The sequence below is a fragment of the Callithrix jacchus genome, chromosome 3 (genome assembly GCF_049354715.1).
Source record: "Callithrix jacchus isolate 240 chromosome 3, calJac240_pri, whole genome shotgun sequence".
NCBI classification, from domain to species: domain Eukaryota; kingdom Metazoa; phylum Chordata; class Mammalia; order Primates; family Cebidae; genus Callithrix; species Callithrix jacchus.
Window position 1 is genome coordinate 88468768 of NC_133504.1, and position 23153 is coordinate 88491920.

General features: G+C 37.4%; 1 protein-coding gene and 1 long non-coding RNA gene across 2 annotated transcripts in view; one reads left to right on the top strand and one right to left on the bottom strand.

Annotated features, from left to right (window-relative positions):
* Positions 1–23153, top strand: part of COL25A1 (collagen type XXV alpha 1 chain) — a 518595-nt gene that overhangs the window by 445311 nt on the left and 50131 nt on the right. Inside the window, exons 18-19 of the mRNA XM_078366719.1 lie at positions 2639–2683; positions 18685–18747. Of these exons, the coding sequence (XP_078222845.1) occupies positions 2639–2683; positions 18685–18747 (108 nt within the window). The remainder of the gene's footprint in view (positions 1–2638; positions 2684–18684; positions 18748–23153) is intronic.
* Positions 474–23153, bottom strand: part of LOC108590833 (uncharacterized) — a 121736-nt gene continuing 99056 nt past the window's right edge. The window contains exons 5-6 of the long non-coding RNA XR_013532995.1: positions 5849–7918; positions 474–3809 (exon numbers count right to left, since the gene is read on the bottom strand). This is a non-coding gene — a long non-coding RNA (uncharacterized LOC108590833). The remainder of the gene's footprint in view (positions 3810–5848; positions 7919–23153) is intronic.

A 23153-nucleotide genomic window follows, 5' to 3' on the forward strand; every position in this document is an offset into this window, starting at 1 on the left:
TGAGGTGAAGGCAGAGTCTTGATTTTGAGGGTCTCCTGTAATGGGGAGTGAATGGTGAAAGGAAAGAAAGAAAAAAAAGAGCAAAAGTGTAAACCTGAAGGTTAAACTTTACAAAGATAAGTCACACTTTTGATTTATTTTGATATCCCCTTTGAATGGGATAATGAACCAAATCCTAATTCTGACCGAGATCTGATCTCAAATTTTGGGCTGTGTATCCCCAAATTGAGTTATTGAGAGAAGCTCCTGAGCCAAGGAATAGGCAAGAATGGAGAAGTTACTGAAAAACTATCGCCTAGTTCAGGAGTGTCCAATCTTTTGTCTTTCCTGGGCCACTTTGGAAGAAGAAGAATTGTCTGTGGCCAATCATAAAATACATTAGCACTAGCAATAGCTGATGAGCTAAAAAAAAAAAAAAACAACAAAACTCAAAATGTTTTAAGGAAGTTTACGAGTTTGTGTTGGGCCACATTCAAAGGTATCCTGGGCTGCATGTGGCCCATGGGCTTTGGGTTGGACACACTTATCCTAGTTAGAAGATAACCTTTGAAAGTATAAAGACAGAGAACTTATATGGGAAAAAATGTCTTCCTAAAAATGTTAAGGGATGTTCCACAAAGGGTGACATTACATGTATTATAATCTTTCATCATGTCAACTAATAAACATACATTTGGAAAGGTCAAATTATGAAATATAAAAACTATAAGAAATAAGAATTTCTGAAGCATCTGTTCACTAAAAAGTATGTTTATTACCTAACACATATACATAGTACACATATGATGTACAGAAAAGTTAAATGCTCAATATCTGTAAGTAGTCAATCTACATTACAAAATATTCTGTAATGTCTTACACATCTTTTTCTTGATTAAAAAAATGGATGTGTGTTTATGTATGTGTGCATGTTTAAATAAATATCTTTTTTTAAAGTAGTCATTCAATCCTTTCATTTAGTGGGAGGGAAAGATGTGATGAGAACACCTGTTGGGCAATAATGTAACAACCTATATATTTCCACAAATGTTTCAGATAGGATGTCTGCAAAATTGACCGTGGGGGTCTTTTCTGAAGCAATACAAAGCACAGATTTTCCATCACTATGTTTGTTTTTATTAGTTGTATATTCTATTGAAATTTACTGTTTCCAAGGGCCATAACATAAAAGAGAATTTTAAGCAAAAAATGGATACAAGCTCTTTTTACTGAATCCTCTTAAACTCATTGGTTGAAAAGTAAAAGAAGATCAAATATATAAGGTTTTATCTGTGTGAAGTTTAATCTACACTTAGACATACTTTGAACAGAATAACAAACAAGTTCTTGGTAATCAGCCTTTCTCCTCTAGCTTAATCTCATTTTAGTCTTATTGTTCACAATGCAAACTTTCATTTATATAGTTTCAGACAGATTCGTTTTTCTTTTACATTCCTGAAGTAACTTTGACCTAAACCATCAAGAAATCTTGATTAGACCAAGAAGTCTTTTTTTGGTCTAATCACACAGCTTAACAAGCAGTATCAGACATCACTTTGTGATAATACCAGAACAAACTATGGTGCTTCATAATTTGAAAATAATAATACTAAAGATGAAACTTCTGGTTGGACTTGGTGGATATTCCTTGAAATGAGGATTGTTAAGGCATTAAGATGAAAGAAAATGCTTTCTTTTGTCACTTCACTGTTAGTTTAATGCTCCTGTATCTTTTAATACAATTGTCGTCCCACTAACTGGCCATAATGAAATAGTATCACCCTTTTGCCTTCAAATGTTATTTCCACAAAAAATAGTCAATTCCGTCCAACAGAGAAGACTTTCATTTTCTCCTGAGATTCCTTTGTACTTCTTTGGTAGAATTTGGGAGATTTTCTAAGCAATGGAACCTCTTGTTATCATACTTTGGGCTTAAAATAATGTAGACAACTCTGTGAAAATGAGAAGGTTAAGCTTGACTCCGATATGCTCACCCAAAATGTGCTACTTAATCTCAAACCTGTATTCAGCAACAGCTGCATGGTACCATTAGCCCTAAGCTGCTAAGCAGGGTTGCTCAGACTCAACAATTGTCAGAATACAGACTGGAGTTAGGTTTAATCTTAAGTATTCATTTATCTTTCATAATTCAGGAATGAAAAGGAAAGCTTACTATGCTTTTTAAGTGAGAAAGACTTTTAATGAATACTGTTTTGATGTGACCATCTGTTCATACAGCCAACTCTTGATTATCTAAGGTGAGAGAATACTGGAATAGGATGCATTGTTGAAATGCACACATTATCCTCATTTGGGCAAATAGATTCAGCCTCCCCAACAAATCATTTAATAAAGAAATAATAAAAGATGGGAGTTTCTCCTTTTTTTACTCTTTTTTCTCACCATCTGACAGAAATACCAATGTGCAGTGAACTGAAAGGAAGAGAGAAAATCTTGAAAAGTCTGTGAAGTGGTCAACCCATTTCTAAATCAAGAGTTGACTGAATTGTAGAATCTCACTAAACTTTCTGAAAGTAGACAGTTTTTATATTTATCTTTGTAGAAAGTATTGAGCTAGGAACAAATTTGCCATGTTTTTCTCCAGATATTGTGACTGAGTGAATATCATTCTATAATGCTATATGATTTTCCTATGTAGGGTGAACCAGGGCTTCCTGGGCTTCCTGGACTTCCGGGGATAAAGGTAAATACTGCACGGACAGTCTTGGCTTCATAGAACTATAATTATGAGATTCACCCAAATTGGAGGAAAATAGGGAAAAAGTAGAAACTAAAAATATAATGCTGTTCTCCAGGTACTCTCCAGCCATCTCAACTAACTAAATTTTTAAATTAAAAATTAAGCACAGATATCTCTGAAGTTTGTGATGGCTATCTGGATTGTTTGTTTCTCCATTTAACTTACCATTCCCCTTAAATTAAGGTAAATGTCACTTCATTTGAAGTCATAGAAATTTTTTAAAGTCGAAAATGTCTCTTTACCTTCACATTTTAATTTTATTCATAAGACCCTATCAGATTTTGACCAGAATTAGAGTCTTAACCCCATAAATCTAACATTTAGGCAGCTGTTTTTGTGATGCACTCATTAAAATAATCCCTCTAAAACATTTATCTTCTACTTCCTCTCAATAATTATCCCTCTTCAAAGTACAAATCATATTACTAAGATATTTTGGCCCAACACATACACTGTTTCCATAAACTTTCTAAGTATCTTTTGAAATAATTGCTTAAAGCTTAGTTCGGAAACATTTGTTTTAAATTGGCATAAATCACTTAAAAATGTTAAAAGCATTTTTAAAAATTGTTTAAAAATTTTCACATGGCAACTGACAAGGCTTAAAGTTCTACTGCCTTAGTTTTTTTATATTCTAGAACTACTTAATAGGGGTTAACATAATGCAAATACATTTTCCTTTTGTTGTTTTCATCTTCCAAAGTTTTGAATCAATCTCTGTTGTACATTAGTCCATTCTAAAGTTAGCATTCCTAGGACAGGCACAGTGGCTTATGCCTGTAATCCCAGCACTTTGCGGGGCCGAGGTGGACAGATCACTTGAGGTCAGGAGTTCGAAACCAGCATGGCTAACATGGTGAAAACCTGTCTTTTTATTTTATTTTATTTTTATTTTTTACAGTTATACCATGTTCAGAGAAAACCTGTCTTTTTTTACAAAAAATTAGCCAGTTGTGATCTCAGCTACTCAGGAGGCTGAGGCAGGAGGATCTCTTGAACCCAGGAGGCAGAGGTTGCAGTGAGCTGATATTGTGCCACTGCTCTCCAGCTTGGGCAACAGAGCGAGATTCTGTCTCAAAAAAAAGAAAAACAAAAAGTCAGCTTTCCTACTTCTAGTGTGAGAGTTGTGTATACTATTTTATGAAGGTTCTGCTTCAAGTGTGAGTTATGAAAAATAATATGATTTTAGGATAGACATATGAAATTGAGTTCTCAGAGGTCTTGTGATATCACATATAATATTTTATGAATATTTTGGTATAATTGATTGCCATGAAAGCTATGTCTTCTTGTCTGGCATTCAGCAGTTTTAGTTCTGGATTTTTGCTTGATGTTTCTAGATTAGTATCACAAAAGTTCAGATATGTCCTTTTAATAGATTTTTAGTCTTTGACTTCTTTGGTGAAGTGCACTCTGTGACAACAGTTTACTAAAGAGTTAAAGTCACTTCCTTATCATTTGACATGTAGCAAAAATAACTTCACAAATTAATAGGTGATTTCATATTATAAAGTAAAATTATGGCATTCCTTATTTAACAGCCACACTTAAAAAAAGATGGCATTTTACAAATGATGGGAAGATCATAACAATTTTAAAACAAATAAGAAAGTGGTATTTAGTGTTAATTAAAAAGAACCTTGTAGCATTATAAATAAAGGAGAAGGCTTTAGGAAGGGCTGAAGCAGTTTCTGCAGCAAGTGCTTATAGGTTATCAGGATACCAGCTCCTCTCATAGGAACCTGTGTGTTTTGAAATCCAGTTGTCTCTTCTCCTGAGCTTGAAGCACTTTCTTAGAGAGAAAGAGTACCTGAGAATGGGGATTGATTACTTCCCCAAGCAATCAAAAAAAACCAATTTTGATACTGATTATACAAAAGCAATTTTGATTACACTGTACTGTATTATCATCATCTTCCTTTAGTCTTATATCTTCCACCACAAAAAATATCCCACTGGACCCTCGGAATTTGCCTAGTCATCTGTGGACTAGTCAGAATGTTTTGAGCTTTTTCTAGCTGGGAGGGATGTTAAATGATTTGCCACATCTAGCAAATGCTTTTATTCCTAGGATTATAGGAAATGGCCCAGATATAGTTTGTCAAGGTCAGGTAGCTCTGATATTTTATTTTATTTTTCTCTCCTTGATTGATGACTATAGTAGAAAGAAGCTATTAATTGGCAAAAAATCTTTTCATCAATCACTAGAGATACTTTTCTACATAATTATCAAGTACTCTTGGGTAACTATCTGGTATTTGATTTAAATCTTAGGTTCTGTTTTTGGTTTATTAAACTTTTCTTACTCTAATCAGGATGTGGGAGAGATATGCTTTCCTTATAATGTAGTCAGTGCTCACTACAAATTAGTAATTTTGAAAAGGAGACAATTTAAAAAGATACATCAGCTGGGCATGGTGGCTCACCCCTGTAATCCCAACACTTTGGGAGGCCAAGGTGGGTGGCTCACCTGAGGTCAGGAGTTTGAGATCAGCCTGGCCAACATGGTGAAACCTCGTTTCTACTTAAAAAAACACAAAGATTAGCCAAGCTTGGGGGCGGGCACCTGTAGTCCCAGCTAGTTGGGAGCCTGAGGTAGGAGAATCACTTCAACCCAGGAGGTGGAAGTTGCAGTGAGCCAAGATCATGCCCATACACTCCAGCCTGGGCGACAGAGTGAGATTCCATCTCAAATAAAAAAAAAAAGGATACATCACAGCTACTAGTATTCATTGGATATTTATAAATGTAGAATTAAATAAAGGCTTATAATTTTATGTCATAGTTTTCTTAACTTAGAATGTTCTTTTTTCCTTTAATTTACATTTCTTCTATTAGGTAGCCACATGACATAGTTAACATGACAGTTAACTATGATTTCATAGTTTGAACAAGTAACAGTATTTAAAAGATGAAACCACCATGTATGGATATAGAATGTGTAGTTGCCAGAACGTTACTCATAATCTTCCTAGACCTGTGTGTTTGTTTATGCTTTGGAAATACTTCCTGTTGCTATTCATCTCCTTCTTATGTGCTGGTGCTACAGAGAGCATGCGAATGCCATTCGTTATTTCCAAGATTTTGAGGAAACCAGCCACGACATACCAGGGAAGCTTTGATTCACCACCTGTTGCTCTCGGGGAATGGTTGGAAACTTAATGAGCATCCACATGCCTTCCACAGCTCTCAGGAAATGAGCAAAGTGCCTAAATACAGACAGCAGACTCATCTATCCATCACCTCAGGGTCCCACTCAGAGAAAAGTGCTAATACCTTAGGCATACATAATAAAAGTCACTAAGAACAGGCATAACTTAATTTTGAGCTACTCCTAAGCTTCCTGCAGAAGTATCCAAAAGTCCCCTTACCATATGGAAGACATTTGGAATTCCTATTTCGTGCATTCATGGTTCATATAGTGTCACGATGTTCAACTGGGAAAATTAAATTATGTATAATGTACCATGCAGTCATTGATCTTCTGGAATAAGATTTGAGCCCAGAAAATTAGTTTCTGAAACAAGACTTCACATATTTTTAACGGGTAAAATTATTGTAACCAGCTTTTCTGATATCACATAAAAGAGTACAATTCTAAGTTCCTATTTTTTTTAGGTTTTGCTCTCTACACTTATTTTGAAAAATGCAAAATATATTACTTACCCCCTTTCCATGGTTACATTACCCTAGCAGTCAGCAGGATAGGGCAGTGACTTCGGAACAGACCACCAATATGCAGATCCTGTCCACCTCTTATCAATAATATAATGTGGAGCAACTTCTGTCATCTCTCTGTACTTCACTTTCTTCCTAAGATGGGACTCATTGACCATAACTCAGAGAGTTGTGAAAATTAAATGCACTAATCCAAGTAAAATTCTTAAAATATTGCCAAGCATGTAGTAAATGCTATACCAGTTTTGGTTATTGTTATCTCTTTCTTTCAGGGCAGCTCAAAATATTGGAAACATTGGTTATACACATGTTCTGTACAGTCTTTCCTAGGGTAATTTTAAGCTAGGGAATATAAAGCCGTGTATACTCTGTAGGTTAGTAGATGTAAATTCTGAAAACTCCTTTGCAGTGATGGGGGGATGTTACTTTAAGAGCAGTAAGGATCACCTGGTTTTTCTCAAAACATGATGTCACGCTATCCCCCTTTCCTATTACCCAAATGTATCCCAGGAACAAAGGATGAAGGAGCACAATGTCGTGGACATAGGACATGGCACTGTCAATGTTCTCCTTCCCGGTACTGTTCACAGGAAAAGCAAAAGCAACCCTTGACACGTAATTATGGAAATTCTCCAGGCTCCAGTCAATGTTGCCTAATCCAATACATTTTTCACAAATATAGACTTTCAGCACTTGCTTTTCCTTCTTTCAACATGTACCACCAGGCTGGGCATGGTGGCTCACACCTGTAATCCCAGCACTTTGGGAGGCTGAGGCGGGCAGATCACTTGAGGTTAAGAGTTTGAGACCAGCCTGGCCAACATGGTGAAACCCCCTCTCTACTAAAAATATAAAAATTAGCCAAGCATGGTGGTGCACACCTGTAGTCCCGGCTACTTGAGAGACTGAGGCAGGAGAATCACTTGAACCTGGGAGGCGGAGGTTGCAGTGAGCCAGGGTCATGCCACTGCACTCCTACCTGGGTGACCGAGCGAGACTCCATCTCAAAAAGGAAAAAAAAAAACCTGTCCACCAGTTTATTTCACCATGTTTAGAAAGCAAATTAGGGGGAAAATTCATGGAGCAAGGGAGATGTAATACAGGAAAAATTATATGAAATAATTTTGGTGGTAAATATATTTTCACAGTATTATTGTGCTTCAAAAATTGGTATTTTTTTTTTCTGGCTTCCACATTAGTGAAAATTCAACATTCAGATCAAGAATTTGGGGACAAGGAGGGTATGAGACAGTAACTAACTCTTTATGTCCCAGCATGTGAAATCATTCTTGCCACTAAATTATATAAAGTCTAGCTTTTACAGGTGGCAGAAGCATTTACTCTGGCATTCTTAGGATTAAGTACAGTCCTCAGTAATCTAATAGAAGCTTATCTTCTAAATCCACCAGAGATGAGGTTCCTTCCTCACAAACATCAAATCACAGTTTAAAAATAGCAGAGAAAAACTTCTGGAAGTAACATAGGATGTGAAATGAATTCCTAAAAGAGGAAAAGAAAATGGAGTACTGGTTAAACAAGTAACATTGTGTTATCATTACTTATAATTATTTCCTGCCTGCACAAAGTTCATCTGAGAAGCTGAATAATTGGAGAGTCCAATTAGGAAACTCATAATTTTTAGCAGCCAGAATGAAACCTCCAATAAATACAAGGAATATGCTTTCATGATGTAATCCTGTTAAGAAAAAAAAGTCAGACAGGTATGTTTTCTGGATTTTAAATAAACCTGCCATTATAGTTCATTTTCATCAGTGCCACCAAGATGTTTTAATTTATACTAAAATTTGATCCTTAAGGGAAATAAATGTTTTTGGAGCAGACTCTACTTTCTCATTCTTTTTTCCCTTCAATAATTTTACATATCAATCATTACCAAAACTGGCTGCCTGGTGGTTCTTATTACAACAAATGTTCTTACTGTAATCCTCAAAAGCAGGTATCATGCTGCCTTGAATTCTAATTAGCCTTTAAGCAAAAAGAATATTGTATAGCTAATGCATTCAGTGTCAAGACAAGTCAATCAAAATTGTTGATGATACTTTTAGCACCCAGGCAGATCAGCACATATTTTTTAAGTCCTGTTGTACTATTTATTAGGGCAATGAAAACCGGATCTTCTCAGGGATAATAAATGTCATGGAAAACATTACTTGGTTTAAGCTGGTATTCTAGAGGTTTTTTCAGACAGGTTAAAAAGTAATTTAATTGATAGTGACTTATAAAAATAAAACAAATGGTAAAATGAAAAACCAGAGGTTTTTCTATGGGCAGCAGCTAATCAGTCAGGACATTCTGGCCACCATTCCACTTAGCAGATGGTAAATCCGGGAAGTTGTAGGGGAACACCTGATGAGTCATTTCTGTATGAGCGAAGCTGTCTCCTCCTTTCTTACATTGACTAAGTATCTAAGTATTTGTTGATTCTTCTCATTATTATGTAAATTTGGCAAGAGTGTTACGTGAACTGTACCACTAACCATTTTAGAAGATAAAATAAGGTCACTTGAAATACTTTCTTGCTATGTATTAAATGTGGGTTTGAAGAAAAGTCAGTCAAGATTTGATTTTGGAATTCTAAAACTTACTGAGAACTTTGGTGGTCATTGTTAGATTTCAGAAATGTTATGTTCCTAAGGCATTGTCCAGCTTTGCCTTGCCTTTCTGTAAAATAGAAGACCAATTTTTGTTGGTTTGTTTGTTGTCCCTTGTGGTTGTTAGGGACGGTAGTTGTTTGCGTGGGTTTTTTTATTTGTTAACTTTTTGTGTTTTGGCCAGAAGACAGTATTTAAGCTGGTATCTCAATAGACTATTTGAATTTTTTTTTTTTTTGAGGAAGGGAGGGATGAAGGAAGGGAGGAAGGGGGGAGGGAGGGAGGGAGGGAGGGAGGGAAGGGAAGGGAAGGAAGGGAATTCAAGCAATGAGAGAGACATTGCCGACCTGGATCTAGAGGTTTACAAGTTGATTTCTTTTTTTTTTTGAGTGAAGGAAAGAAGAAAAAAATAACTAAAGGAGAGGAAGAAAGAGGAAGAGAAAGAGGGAGAGTGAGTGGAAATATTGCTTTATTCTTAAAAAAAAAATGGGTATTAATAATGGCCAACCAATGTTTCATTTAAACCTATGAGTACGTGTGATGTGGTATTGCTAGAATGTTTATTTTGTGTATTTGAAGTGGAGAGCTCTATAAATATTTATTAAGTTTACTTGTTCCGGATCTGAGTTCGAGTCCTTGATATCCTTATTAATTTTCTGTCTCATTGTGACTATTTGAATTTTTAGTAAAGTAATAGCAAAGGAGTTGAGGAGAAGCGGCTTCAGTCAAAACTCTTACCTTTAAGGAATCTAATACAGAATGAATAGGACCCACTTTCCTATAGCTAAATCTTGTGTAGTTTACATTAATTCTATGTGTACATATAGCCAATTGATGGAAGCAGGAGGAAAGAAGAGAGAGAGGTTTAATACTGATACACTAATCAACAATGGAACTTTGAGTTTAATGCAAAAACCGGATCCTGTTTCAAATATAGTGCACATTAGGTACTGTGGCTGATAGTCACTGAACTTAATACTGTAAGATTGACGTTGTGGAAAACGTGGATTCCATTCAATCTTAAATGGAAAGATCAATGTGAGACGATGAGGACCTCCACAGCTGGTCATATGAAGATACACCTCTGATTTCAGCTGTAGTTATTCTCCACAGACTTGCTTCGCATCTTTATGTGCCCTGGCTGCTTAAATCTTTTGTTCAAATTAGCAGCCTGTGTCAGATTTTCAGCTTGCAGCTGCTCCCAGCAGTTTACTGTCAGGCTGTATTGTGTTTTATCCTGAATTAATAGCATTTCTTAATTCCTAACTGAACCCCAGGTTAGTTGCCAAAACCACAGCTATTCTTTTATTCATCTTTTCTATCAGGTCAATACAGGGCAATGAGTAGTAGTCTTAGTTTTGAGCCCTGGTTTGTTTTTAACTCATTTATGGTGAGCTAATTAATTAATGTTAAGAATAACCAAAGGATAAACTCATGAAATAATTAAGGAAGAAATCAGATGCAATATCCAGGACGAGACCAGAAAATTAGACCAAATTTGTCTTCATTTTGGAATTTGAAGCTGCATGAGTCCCATGCTATAATAACACCAGTAGGGCTGAGATAACCATATTGCAGACAACCCGTGCAGTCACTGGTTAGCATGTGGCTTGAGGAACAGAATAGGATGCCAGCTATTAGGTTTTAGCAATTAAAATTTTGGATTGTCTTAAGGTTCTGATAAATAGAGTTATATGTATTTTATTCCCCAAGTTTTGATTAAATCATAGTTCTGTGCTTATTTTAAGGGTTAGATAATACATTGTTTAGATTTTTCTATTTGTCCCAAGAGTAGATCTAGCTGGAGATTTCCAGGACACATGAAAACAAAACAAAACGGCAGAAAACAACAAAGAGAACAGATTAAATCTGGATTTAATTTTTATGGTAATGGGGAAAGGGGCAGAACATACTAAAATGCCTGTTTCTCTCCATTGTTTCTCTTCCCTCTTGTCTTCCTTCCTCTCCTTCCCTCCCCACTGCATTCCTCCACTACTCCTTCTCCTTCTCTTTCTCTTCCTTCTTTTTACTGTTCTCTCTCCCTTTAGTCAGGCACTAACTTTGCAAGCAGCGATGGTCTCAGATCTGTCTCTTAGTTGCCTTCACTCATTCGCTTCCACACACTATCCATCCTCAGCACCAGTGTGAGGAATCCCAATTGACTTTGTCATCTTGTGTTCTCACTCATAACAAAAGTAAAATTCTAACACGCTCTCTAACCTGGGATAGTGAGTGAATACATTGGTGGAGAATGTGAAATATCTATGAAATGAGAGAAGAAATAGATACATAATACCTGAGGGAAAAAAGCAGATTGAACTCTGAAATAATTTGTGCTCTACTCAACTAAACTTAGCCTATTCATTGGTGTCCTGATACATGCGACAAGCCAGAAGTTTTAGTCTTTGTCTTTACCCCATTTTTTAAAGACATTTTTGTTCTTTTCTTTAAAATGCACTAAAAGATCATTGACTTTAAAGAAAAATACTTTCAGAAAATGTCCTACTTTATTTTTATTTTATTGAGATGGAGTCTCACTCTGTCACCAGGTTGGAGAGCAGTGACCTGATCTCGGCTCACTGCAACCTCCTCCGCCTTCTGGGTTCAAGTGATTCTCCTGCCTCAGCCTCACATGTAGCCTCCATGGTGGACTACAAGCACACACCACCATGCCTGGCTAATTTTTTTTGTAGTTTTAGTAGAGACAGGGTTTTACCATATTGCCCAGGATGGTCTCGATCTCTTGAGCTTGTGATCCACCCACCTTGGCTTCTCAAAGTGCTGGGATTAAAGGTGTGAGCCACTGCACATGGCCTACTTTATTGGTTTTACTTCAATGGTATAGCTATTTTACTTGCAGTCTGCCTGTTTAAATCCACATTTCCCTGATAATGGGAGCAGTACATGCCCTTTTCAAAGGCTCTCTGCTTTGTGTTCTCATGTTATTTCTAACATGGCTCATTTCGAAATTATGATTTGGATTTTCTAATTTAGGTAATTGCCCAGTAAAAAAAGAAAAATGAAAAAAATACTCTCTGGATTTATTTTTTTCCTTCATTAAAAGTAATGTAAGAACTTAATTCTATTATAGTTCCAGTTTCCTCCCTCACTTCGTCTACTCAGACATATACCCTAATCAACAATGTGGATAATTTTCAATTTAGTACTTTCTTATTCTCCATTGATTAAGGGAGATTAAATATGTAGAAGAGATGTGACAATCATTACACATTCCAATATAAACAGTTATTTCTTCTGTTTGTTGCCCTGAAAACTTAGATAAGCTCATTTTTGTGAAGTCTGATTGACTCCAAAGATGATTTCTCAAAAGTCACTTGCCTTTGAATCGTACTTCAGCTGCTTCCTCCTGCCTTCTTCCCCGACCTGGTCTCTTTCCTCTATCCCAGTTAATAAAAATTGTGACTAATTGGGACTCCAATACAGTAGTCATTTGCTTATTTATAGTATTTCTATATTTCTATAAACTTGTTGTTACTGCCTTTTCCCTAGACATTTTAGGAGATTCTAGAATCTTTAAACCATATATCAATTCTTTTTAAAAAGATGGGATTATTTTTAAGATTACATTTATTTAGGGAAATTAATGGGTAGGAACATTTTCTTCTTTCCTTCTTTGAATGAAGAAAACTCATTTTTAGTAAATTTGTCACTTCTCTGTCTTACACAGTTCTGATGAGTTTTAAACCTCTTTTGGTTTTGCAACCCCAAGTGCTCTGGCAGATGGATATTGTCTCATAAACTAATGATATATTCACCTGACAAAATTTAGGGTTACTTCCTGAAAGAAGTTGAAGTAATATTGAGTATAACCCTAGGCAGGTTAAAAGGTGACAAGAAGCCACCTTTTATATTACCAATTAGGTTGCAGAGATGTTGTAATACTACTACTACTATTACTACTGCTACTGCTACTACCAGACAGCTAGTATGTGTAAGCCTGTAAGATTAGGGAAACAATCATAACAAGCATTTATTGCAAACTGGCTTAGTTCTACGAAGAAGCTAAGTGTTTTGCTTACATTTTTGTGTGGTCAGTCTTAACTAAGCCACACTTTAACAAAGCCAGAACCCTCTATTATTTGGTACCTCAAGACTTCAGCTTGAAAAGTCTGCCTTTAATAAAACTCTGCATTTTTGTTCCAGCTGTTCTTGAACGTTTTGGTCTCAGAATCCCTTTACATTCTTAAAAATTAGAATTGAAAGAGCTTTTGTTTATGTAGAGTATATCTTTTATTATTTCTGCATTAGAAGTTAAAGCTAGCTGGAGGCAGTGGCTCACACCTGTAATCCCAGTGCTTTGGGAGGCAAAGGCAGGAGGATTGCTTGAGGTCAGGAGTTTGAGACCAGCCTGGGCAACATAGCAAGACCTAGTCTCTACAAAAAATTTAAAAAGTAGCAGGCATGGTAGTGCACAACTATAGTTCAAGCTACTCAGGAGGCTGAGGTGAGAGGATCCTTTGAGCTCAGGGGGTCCAGCCTGCAGTGAGCCATCATCATACCACTGGACTTCAGCCTTCAGCCTGGGCACAGAGTGAGACCCTGTCTCAAAAATGAAAAAAAAAAAAAACGAAGTTAAAACCGAGAAATTTTCAAAAATCCATTACGTGTTAATCAAATAGCATGTTTTATGAAATATAACTGCTTTTTAAGACAAGATTTTTAAAAAGAGCAGGAAGAATGACATTGCGAGATATGTGCTTGTGTGAGTGTGTGTGTGTGTGTATACAAGGTCATTATGGTTTCATTATACGCACCTACACACACACAGAGAGAGAGAGTGATATATATGTATATAGCAAATCTCTTTAATGCCTTACTTAATAGGAGGCAACTGGATTCTCATATCTGCTTCTACATTCAATTTGTTGTTTTGGTTGAAGTATATGAGTAAAAACTGGCCTCATGCAGGTATGTAATTGGACAGGGAAGGTTAGCCTATTCAGATAATTGTTGATGTTTTTGTTTGCTACTATCCTAAACCCCACAAGTGGTAGTTTCTTAAAGGTTAGGTGCGATGTAGAATCTAGAACCATATAATAAACTTTTCTTTTTGTTTGTTGTTTACTTGAGACAAGAGTCTCCCTCTGTTGCCCGGGCTGGAGTGCAGTGGCGCAATCTTAGCTACTGTAACCACTGCCTCCCAGGTTCAAGTGATTCTCCTGCCTCAGTCTCCCAAGTAGCTAGAATTACAGGTGCACACTACTACACTCGACTAGTTTTTGTACTTTTGGTAGAGACGGGGTTTTACCATGTTGGCCAGGCTGGTCTCAAACTCCTGACCTCAAGTGATTTGCCTGCCTTGGCCTCCCAAAGTGCTGGGGTTACAGACATGAGCCACCACGCCTGCCTATTGAACTTTTCATACTTCGTGTACTCATGAAGGAATAAAAGTAAAAAGGCAAATAATGTCTTTGTGTTATTGTAAAAATAGTTTGACCTTAAACTCCCTGAAAAGGTCCAGAAATCTCCAGAGGTCCCCAGAGGACACTTTTAGAACCTCTGGTATAAACTCCAGGAAGTAAGAAATAGCCCAACTAGCTGAAGACCATCAGCATATCCATGCCTTAATTATTTCAACAATTGTTTCTGAAGCCTGAGAAAGAGAAAAGAGACCAATAATTAACTCCTCCCCATCCTGCTAAGATATAGAGAGAATAGAGATAATATTTCTAAAGTGATTCGAACCTCTGGAAGTAAATAGACAAAAACTGTGATCCTAAAATTAAGTATGTGGTTTTTCTCCTTGAATGAACTGAAATTAGAAGTGTGCCAGAATATATAGATATAGTAGATACTTTCTTAAAGTGGCGTGATCAAGTATAATTTCTCATACTCAAAGCCTTTAAAATTAGCAATCGATATTAATTGTACTAAAATCATTGAGATTGTCAAATGCATTGCTAATTTTGTATTTTTCCCGTGAATTTTCTGTTTAAAAGAACTAGTGATGCTTTCAGCCAGCACATTAAAAAAAAGAACTTTCTATACACTTACTAAAGGAAATAATATCTTCTACTTCACAAACACTTTTACCTGGCAGTTGAGATTGCAAAGCCCTATCTGTTTGCTTGTGAACTATGTACCCGCATGCTTCATCTTTTTATAAACTAAACACTAACCTATATAAGAAATATGTTTTTGCAACGGTTATTCTTTGTTCTTCTCTTTTATTAGTGTGCTTTAATGGTGCATCTATGTGTTTTGCTAAAGAGCGAGTTGATGTTATTTTCACTTGCATATAGAATACATGCAAGAGTTCTTGTCTCCCTGTAAACTTTCAACTTATTAACTTGCATTACATTTCCCTGACAGTAAGTTGTTACCAATGATACACATTGACTTTAACACAGCATTTCTCTTGGGATGGAGAGGAATTATTTATTCGTATATATCATTTTGTTAGGGGAAATATTTTACATGTAAACAAATGTACTCCTTATAAGGTTTTTGTTTAAGTTAAACTCTTTTACTAGAAGTAGAATAATCGCCATTGATTTTTCTGAATATAGTTCAGATTTTCATTTTAGACCATTAAGAGATCCACCTAAAATTATGTTTTCAGATTCTCCTTTCTAATAGGTGTAAGAGTATGGGGCAGTTAGACTAGGGAGTTACGGAAAATGTGCAAGCAATAAACCTAAAGCATTAGTTCCCCACTCCTGCCTTTTTTTTCTTAGATCAGTCTCATGAGCACCAGAGCTAGAGATAAATATATTTCAGTTACATATCAAAATATGTCTGATGGTGGTGATATCCTTTTGTTCCCTGTCCAATACCCAAGGTTTTTTATAGCATATTTTAAAAATTGATTTGTGTGAAAAATATTTGATGACATTTTAGCATAAGTTTTTGTTTTGTTTCTTTAGTCATGCTCTGTCAACCATGTTGGAGTGCAGTGGCATGATCTCGGCTCACTGCAGCCTCAACCTCCAAGGCTCAAACAATCCTACTGCTTTAGTCTCCTAAGCAGCTGAGACTATAGGCTCACACCATCACACCCGGCAAATTTTTCACATTTTTTGTAGAGCTGGAGTCTCCCTATGTTGCCCAGGCTGGTCTCGACCTCCTGGACTCAAGTGATCCACCCACCTCAGCCTCCCAAAGTACTGGGATTACAGGTGTGAACCACTGTGCCCAGCCCGACATTTTATTATATCTTATAAAATATTTTCTATACATTCCTGCTTAGTTCCAAGTATTAGGAAACAAAGGTTGAAATACTGCTGCCTTAGAAAGAAATCAAATATATTTTAAAAATATTAACAACTACTCCAGAAATAATCCAAGAGGGGAAAAAACAGGAACTGTGAACAAGGTCATTATGGTTTTTACATTAAAATTTTCTTGTAGATTTTGGGTAGTTAAACGCTTATATTTGACCTCAAATAGTTTAAAAAGAAAGTAAAACTTTATGGATAGTCAAGATAATGTGATCACTGATCTGAAGTATTTCCCAACACCAAATATGTGGTGTATTTTCCAACACCAATTCTCTACCTCTCTGATTCTCTGACACCAACTGGGTGTCCTACAATTCAATCCTATTCTGGCACTAACTCCCCTGGTTGGTATCAGACTCCACAGATTTAAGGGCTCAGTCTTTTTTTTTTTTTTTTTTTCGAGACAGGGTTTCAACATGTTGATTAGGCTGGTCTAAACTCCCAACCTCAGATGATCCACCCACCTCAGTCTCCCAAACTGCTGGGATTACAGGCGTGAGCCACCACACTCAGCAGGACTCAGTCTTATAAGAGTGACCTCATTTTGGTCACTAGCCACAGATATTGAGCCCCCAGGTTACCTGTATTTCTGTCTAACTCAGCTACAGATTCAGTGGTTCGCATACCCCTCCAACTCAGGATTGATATTTGCTATAGCAACTCACAGAAATCAGGAAGATGCTATATACTATTACAGTTAATAAAAATGAACAGCCAGATGAAGAAGTACACAGGGCGAGGTCCATAAGAGGCCAAAGAACAAGATTCCCTGTCTCCGTGGAGTTGACACATTCCACCCCCCCAGTGCATGGATGTGCTCAATGACTCAGAAGCTCTTCAGTCCCTGTTGTTTAGGGGCTTTGATGGAAGTTCCATTATGTAGGCATAATTGATTAAATAATTGGCCATTGGTGGCTGGACTCATCTCCAGACCCTGTCCCCTCCCCAGGGGCTGGGAGGTAGGGCAGAAAGTTCCCAGACTCTTATACCATTGGGCCTTCTGGCAACCAGTTCCTATCCTGAAGCTGTCTAGGGCACCCATAAGAGTCACTTCAGTGACATAGACTCAGGTATGGTTGAAAGAAACTGGTTTGAATAACAAAAGATGCTCCCTCCTTCTCATTCTTATCATTCAGAAAATTTCATTTTAGGAGGTTGGTGCCAGGAATTGGGGACCAAGACCAAATATATTTTTATTTCACTGCTGAGTTTCCTCTAAGTAGTGGAGACAAAGTTTTGGAGGTATGGTCAGGAGAGAGAGTTTTCTTTTCATGCTGAACATTCCCAGATCTCTTCCCTAACAACATTCATTGCATCAGTTATCTATTGCTGCCTACCATAATACCCTTAAAACTTAGTGGCATAAAACAACAAACAGCCAGATGCAGTGGCTCAAGCCTGTAATCCCAGCACTTTGGGAGGCCGAGGTGGGTGATCACCTGAGGTCAGAAGTTCAAGACCAGCCTGGCCAGCATGGTGAAACCCCATCTCTTCTAAAAATACAAAAATTAGCCAAGCATGGTGTTGGGTGCCTGTAATCCCAGCTACTCAGGAAGCTGAGGCAGGAGAATGGCTTGAAGCCAGGAGTTGGAGGTTGTGGTGAGCTGAGATTGCACCACTGCACTCTAGCCTGAGCAATAGAGCGAGACTCTGTCTCAACAACAAAAACAAAACAAAATGACAACAACCAAAAAAACAAACATTAATTATCTTATTCTTTCTGAGGGACAGGAATTCAAGCACAGCATAACTAGGTGCTTCGGGCTCAGTCTCCATGAGTTGGCTGAAGCCGTCAGCCAGGCCTGTGGTCTCATCTGAGGACTCCATGAGGGTGAGGCACTTGCTCCCAAGCTCACACGTGTGGTTGCTGGGAGACCTCAGTCCTCACAATATGTGATCCAAGTTAGAACAAGAAAGAGCCCCCAACATGGAAGCCACAGGCTTTTCACAACTTAGGTTCAGAAGTGATACCCCATCACTTCTGCCATCTGTTCATTAGATGTGAGTCAGTAAATCCAGTCTACACTCAAGGGGAGAGGATTACACAAGGGAATGAACAACAGGGGGTAAGATTATCGAGGCCCAATTTAGAGGCTACCTACTACATTCACCCAAACATAATGCTTCTTATTTTGGTAAGTGGTAAGAAACACTGGACAACAGATTAGAAAGGCAATTGTGAGGACCTTTATCTGATTAGTCACTTTTACTTTCTAAGGCTTCTCCAAAGTTTTGCTCAAAATGTCTTCACTGATCAAAACCAGTTTTGATTAATTTTACAGTCAGTAACTGGATCTCAGCAAGAAGGCTATATACAATCAAGGAAGTGAAATTTCAATAGAAGAAAATGAGTTTAGCTTTATTTATTTATTGTCAAATGACTAACAAATCTCGTATGCCCATGTTTTTAAAGGGAGAACCAGGTTTCATTGGTCCTCAAGGAGAACCAGGCTTACCGGGTTTACCGGGAACAAAAGTAAGTAGCCGGCCTGCCTGCCTCCCTCCCTTCCTGCTTCCTTCATTTCTTCCTTCCTTCCTTCTTTCTTTCTTTCTCTCTTTTCTTTCTTCTTTCTTTCTTTCTCTCTCCCCTCCCTCCCCTCCTTCCTTCTTTCTTTCTTTTCTTTCTCTTTTCTCCCTTTTTCTTTTCTTCTTTCCCTCCCTCCCTCCCTCCCCTCCTTCCTTCTTTCTTTCTTTTCTTTCTCTTTTCTCCCTTTCTCTTTTCTTCTTTCTCTCCTTCCTTCTTTCCTTCCTTCCTTCCTTCTGAATTTTTTGTCATATATGTTTAGTCCACTATGTTGAAAGAAATGTGGGGTAACTCCATAATTTAGGTGACCAGATATTTTTGCCTAATAGAGAATGAAAGCAGCTTAACCCACTCATTATTAACACTTCTACTGGAACCACTATGTTCAATATTGAGTAGTGAAAAGTTACTTCTAGAAAGCCTTAGACAAGACAACAGGATGGTAGAATGTATTAGTTGTTCCACTTGTCCCTCAGGTTGCTCCTAAACTGATAGGATACTGTTAGCCTCCTGGCCATATGGAAAGGCAGAGGAATTCTGAGGAGCGGAGATAGAACTTATTAACCCCTGCTCCTCATCACCAATTTCAGGATATACTTGTAAATCAAAGGTTATTATGCTTCCCATTACTCCCTAGATTTCAAAGGCAAGTACTGATGTCATACAGATTCCTAAGTGCCTCATCCCGAAAGGATGTACCTTGAATAACGTCTGTGAAAATACTCTATAATGAAAACCATCTCATTATCTTCTACTTGGCAACCCTAGAGAGGGCTCTAAAAGCAAACTCTATATGCTGCCATATTAAAAAAATATGCTGCTATGAATATAGTCAGACCCAGAGTTCTCTTTTCATCTACCCTGAAAAACATAAAAAGTGCAGCTCTGATGGAGGAACTTTAATCATGACAGACTCATGAATCAAGGAAGGGGCAAAATTACATCAAACTACATTCTTTTATTTTTAAGCCATAGTGGTCTTTGCCTCAGTGTGTACTGCATTCAATAGAAATAAGCCAGGGATTATTTCCAAGAGTTGCAGAAATATGTTCATGGTCTGTTCCGACAGAAGCGTCCTCATTTCTGCTGGTCAAATGAAAATAACTCTAAACCTAGTAAATGGAAACTATGTATGTCCTGGGGGGGACTGAAACGCCATCGGATTATGCAAAATTGTTTTTCTTAAGAAATTTCTTCACATAGTGAGCTGTCAGGCTTATTAACAAAATATGAGGAATGCCAGTTTTAGCCTGAGCAGATTCACACAAGAAATGTCTTTCTGGAATAAAAACAGAGAGTGAGAGCAAGAAAATAATGAGCATTCCCTGTTAATATGAGAACTGTTGTATTTATTCAGGTTTGCAGCCTCAGAGCCAGATGAGGCAAAAAGGCAGCTTTGCAGATGGGCACGATACACAAAGAAAGAGAGACCCAGTCAGTGAAGGAGAGAGCCAGGAGTGAGCTGGGTCTAAAATGTGTGCAACATTTTGTTTGCTGTACAAGAGAAAATAGAAAAAACACAAGCAAGAGAGAGTGGAGTTCATTCCAAAATATCTTTTCTTTAGTTACATGATTTTAAATTATTCTGCAGTTTCAGAAAAAGATCCAGATGTAGAGCCATAAAATCCACGTTAATTACTGTTATGAAGAACCTAGCATGATTTTATAGACCAGATTCTCTTATAGCAGATACTACCCTGAACCCCAAATAAAAGTAAAGGGTGTGCTGTACCTATTTTGTATTTCCACAGAAGGGATATGGATAGGAAATTCATTTCACTAACATTATTTTGAGGTTGTCAGCTGAATTACCTATCTTAACTCAGGCGTTAAAACAGCAGCATGCACGTGCACACATATACATATGTCAGTATTATTTGAACATCTAACTTGTGTTGAATCCACATATGTTAAGTATAAATGTCATGGTTGGTTCAGTATCATAATGGGAAAATCATGATTATTTTAAAAGTGGTCTTTCAGCTCAACACCACTTTTCCTCTAGTGTAGACAGTCTGGATTTGTACCACTAAATTTATAAAGTAACTAATGGGACTATGTTTCTTATTCCCAACACAGTGAAGAGAACTCATAATGAAGAAAGATATGTAATGGCATTAAAAATGCTGCATCTTTTGTACCTACATTAGTACCTGAGAGAGACCGATATCAGTTTAAGGAAATGGGAGTGCTGGGCATGGTGATTCATGCCTGTAATCCCAGCCCTTTGAGAGGCTAAGGCAGACGGATTGCTTGAGCCCGGAAGTTTGAGACCAGCCTGGGCAATATGGCAATTCTCCATCTCTATTAAAAACGCAAACATTAGCTGGGCATGGTGGCACATGCCTGTAGTCCCAGCTACTTAGGAGACTGAGGTGGAAGGATCACCTGAGCTTGGGAGGCAAAGTGCAGTGAGCAGAGATCACACCACTGCACTCCAGCCTAAGTGACAGAGTAAGACCCTATCTCGCCAGATATAGTGTGCCCCAAAAGTAAAATAAATTAAAAATAAAAAACCCTATCTCAAAAAAAAAGAAGAAAAGAAATGGGGCTATAGTCAAATATTTTAGAATACTTTCACTAATACTGTTTATTCATTAATTCACCAATGTTTTTACCAAATATTCTTCTGTATTTGAGCATGGGAAGTAAATGCAACAGCAACAGTGTTTATTTTCCTGAAGCTTGCATTCCAGTGTGAACAAGGAAGAGATGGAAGGATGGAAAGAAGTAAACAAATAAATAATATAATTTCAGAAAGTGACAGGGAACTAATTAGGGACATTGTAACAAAAGTGATTCTAGCTGGGTGTGGTGTGCACACCTGTCATCCTTCCTACTCAGGAGGCTGAGGCTGGAGGACTACTTGAGCCCAGGAGTTTGAGGCTACAGTGTGCTATGATAGCGCCTGTGAATAGCCACTGTACTCCATCCTGGGCAACATGGCAAGATTCCCTCTCTAAAAATATATAAATATTAAAAGTAAAGACGTATAGACTTTGCTCCCGTGCAAACTACAGATAATGATTTTTAAGGGTTTTTATTTTTCATAGTGGACTGCTTTATAATTATTCTGTAATTCTTAAATTATTAAAAGAAACTCCAAATAATTTACAGTTTTTTAATAGTTTCATATACCAACAGAAGCTTCTTAGTCTCACTCAACAGGGTGATGGGGTGGAGGATGAAAAAAAGCAAAAAGCAGAAAGCCCTTCTGTTTCTGGGCTGTTGTGTCTATCTCCTGCATCTAGAGAAGTCCCTCATCTTTCTCCCAACCTCTATATTTTCACAACCTCTTAAGTTGCTGTTGAGAAACCTACTGAGTCTTTCTTAACTCTTGCCTCCTGCCTTTCTTAACCCTTGGCTAACCTATCCCACCTCCCCTACAAAACCACAAAGGCTTCCCCAAGTGGGCATGATACAGATAAGGATCTTGAAATGTAAAGCCCTACATGACCCACCACAGATCCAGCTCTATTTTCTTATCCTTTCCAAAATGAAGTGTTTTTTTCAGTGAGGAGAGCACCTCTTTCTTCCATAAATATGCCATCAACAGTCCGAATTCTAAATGTTTGATTGAAATTCTACCCCTTATGCAAGAAGCCAGACACTCTTTACTCTGTGTTTAGGGAGTATAAAAAGGTACCATCTTCCTGGAGGGCAATTTAGCAAGTTTTAAAAAATATTCATACTTTTTGATCTAGCAATTTTCCAACTAGGAATTTATCCTGAGAGAATGATCAAAGATGTGCAAAAGATTTACATTTAAAAACATTTATGCAAAAGTTGAAGATCAAGTACAATCAGTTTTACCCACTTTAAAAGCTTTGTGACTTTGAGCAAGTTACTTAACCTCTCCAAACTTTGGCTTCCTCATCTATAGAATATGGATAATAAGACTTTACTCATTTGTCCTGAGGATTAAATAGGATAATGTATATAAAGTGTTTTGTGCCATTCCTGCAGTCATCCATGCTACAGTCTTCAACAGCAATAATTATAAAATAAACCCCACTCATCCTTCAGGGCACGACTCAAGTCTCACCTCCAGGGATCCAACCCACAACAATAGAAACCAGTGGGGATTCCCCTTCTGTCACATATGGCTTTACATTATTCCTTAATCCTTAACTGTTTTGGTTTTGGGATTCCTGTCTGCCTAACTAGATCACTAGCTCCTTGAGGACAGTAGCTGTATTTATACTTCGCAGAGAGACGAACATATTAAAAAACTGTAAAACCTGTGTGGCTAGCACCATTCTGAACACTTTTACATTCTAAGGTTATGAGATGAGTAACTGTATCCATTTTACAGAGGAAACTGAGGTGTACAGAACCTAACTAACTTACCTTAGAGC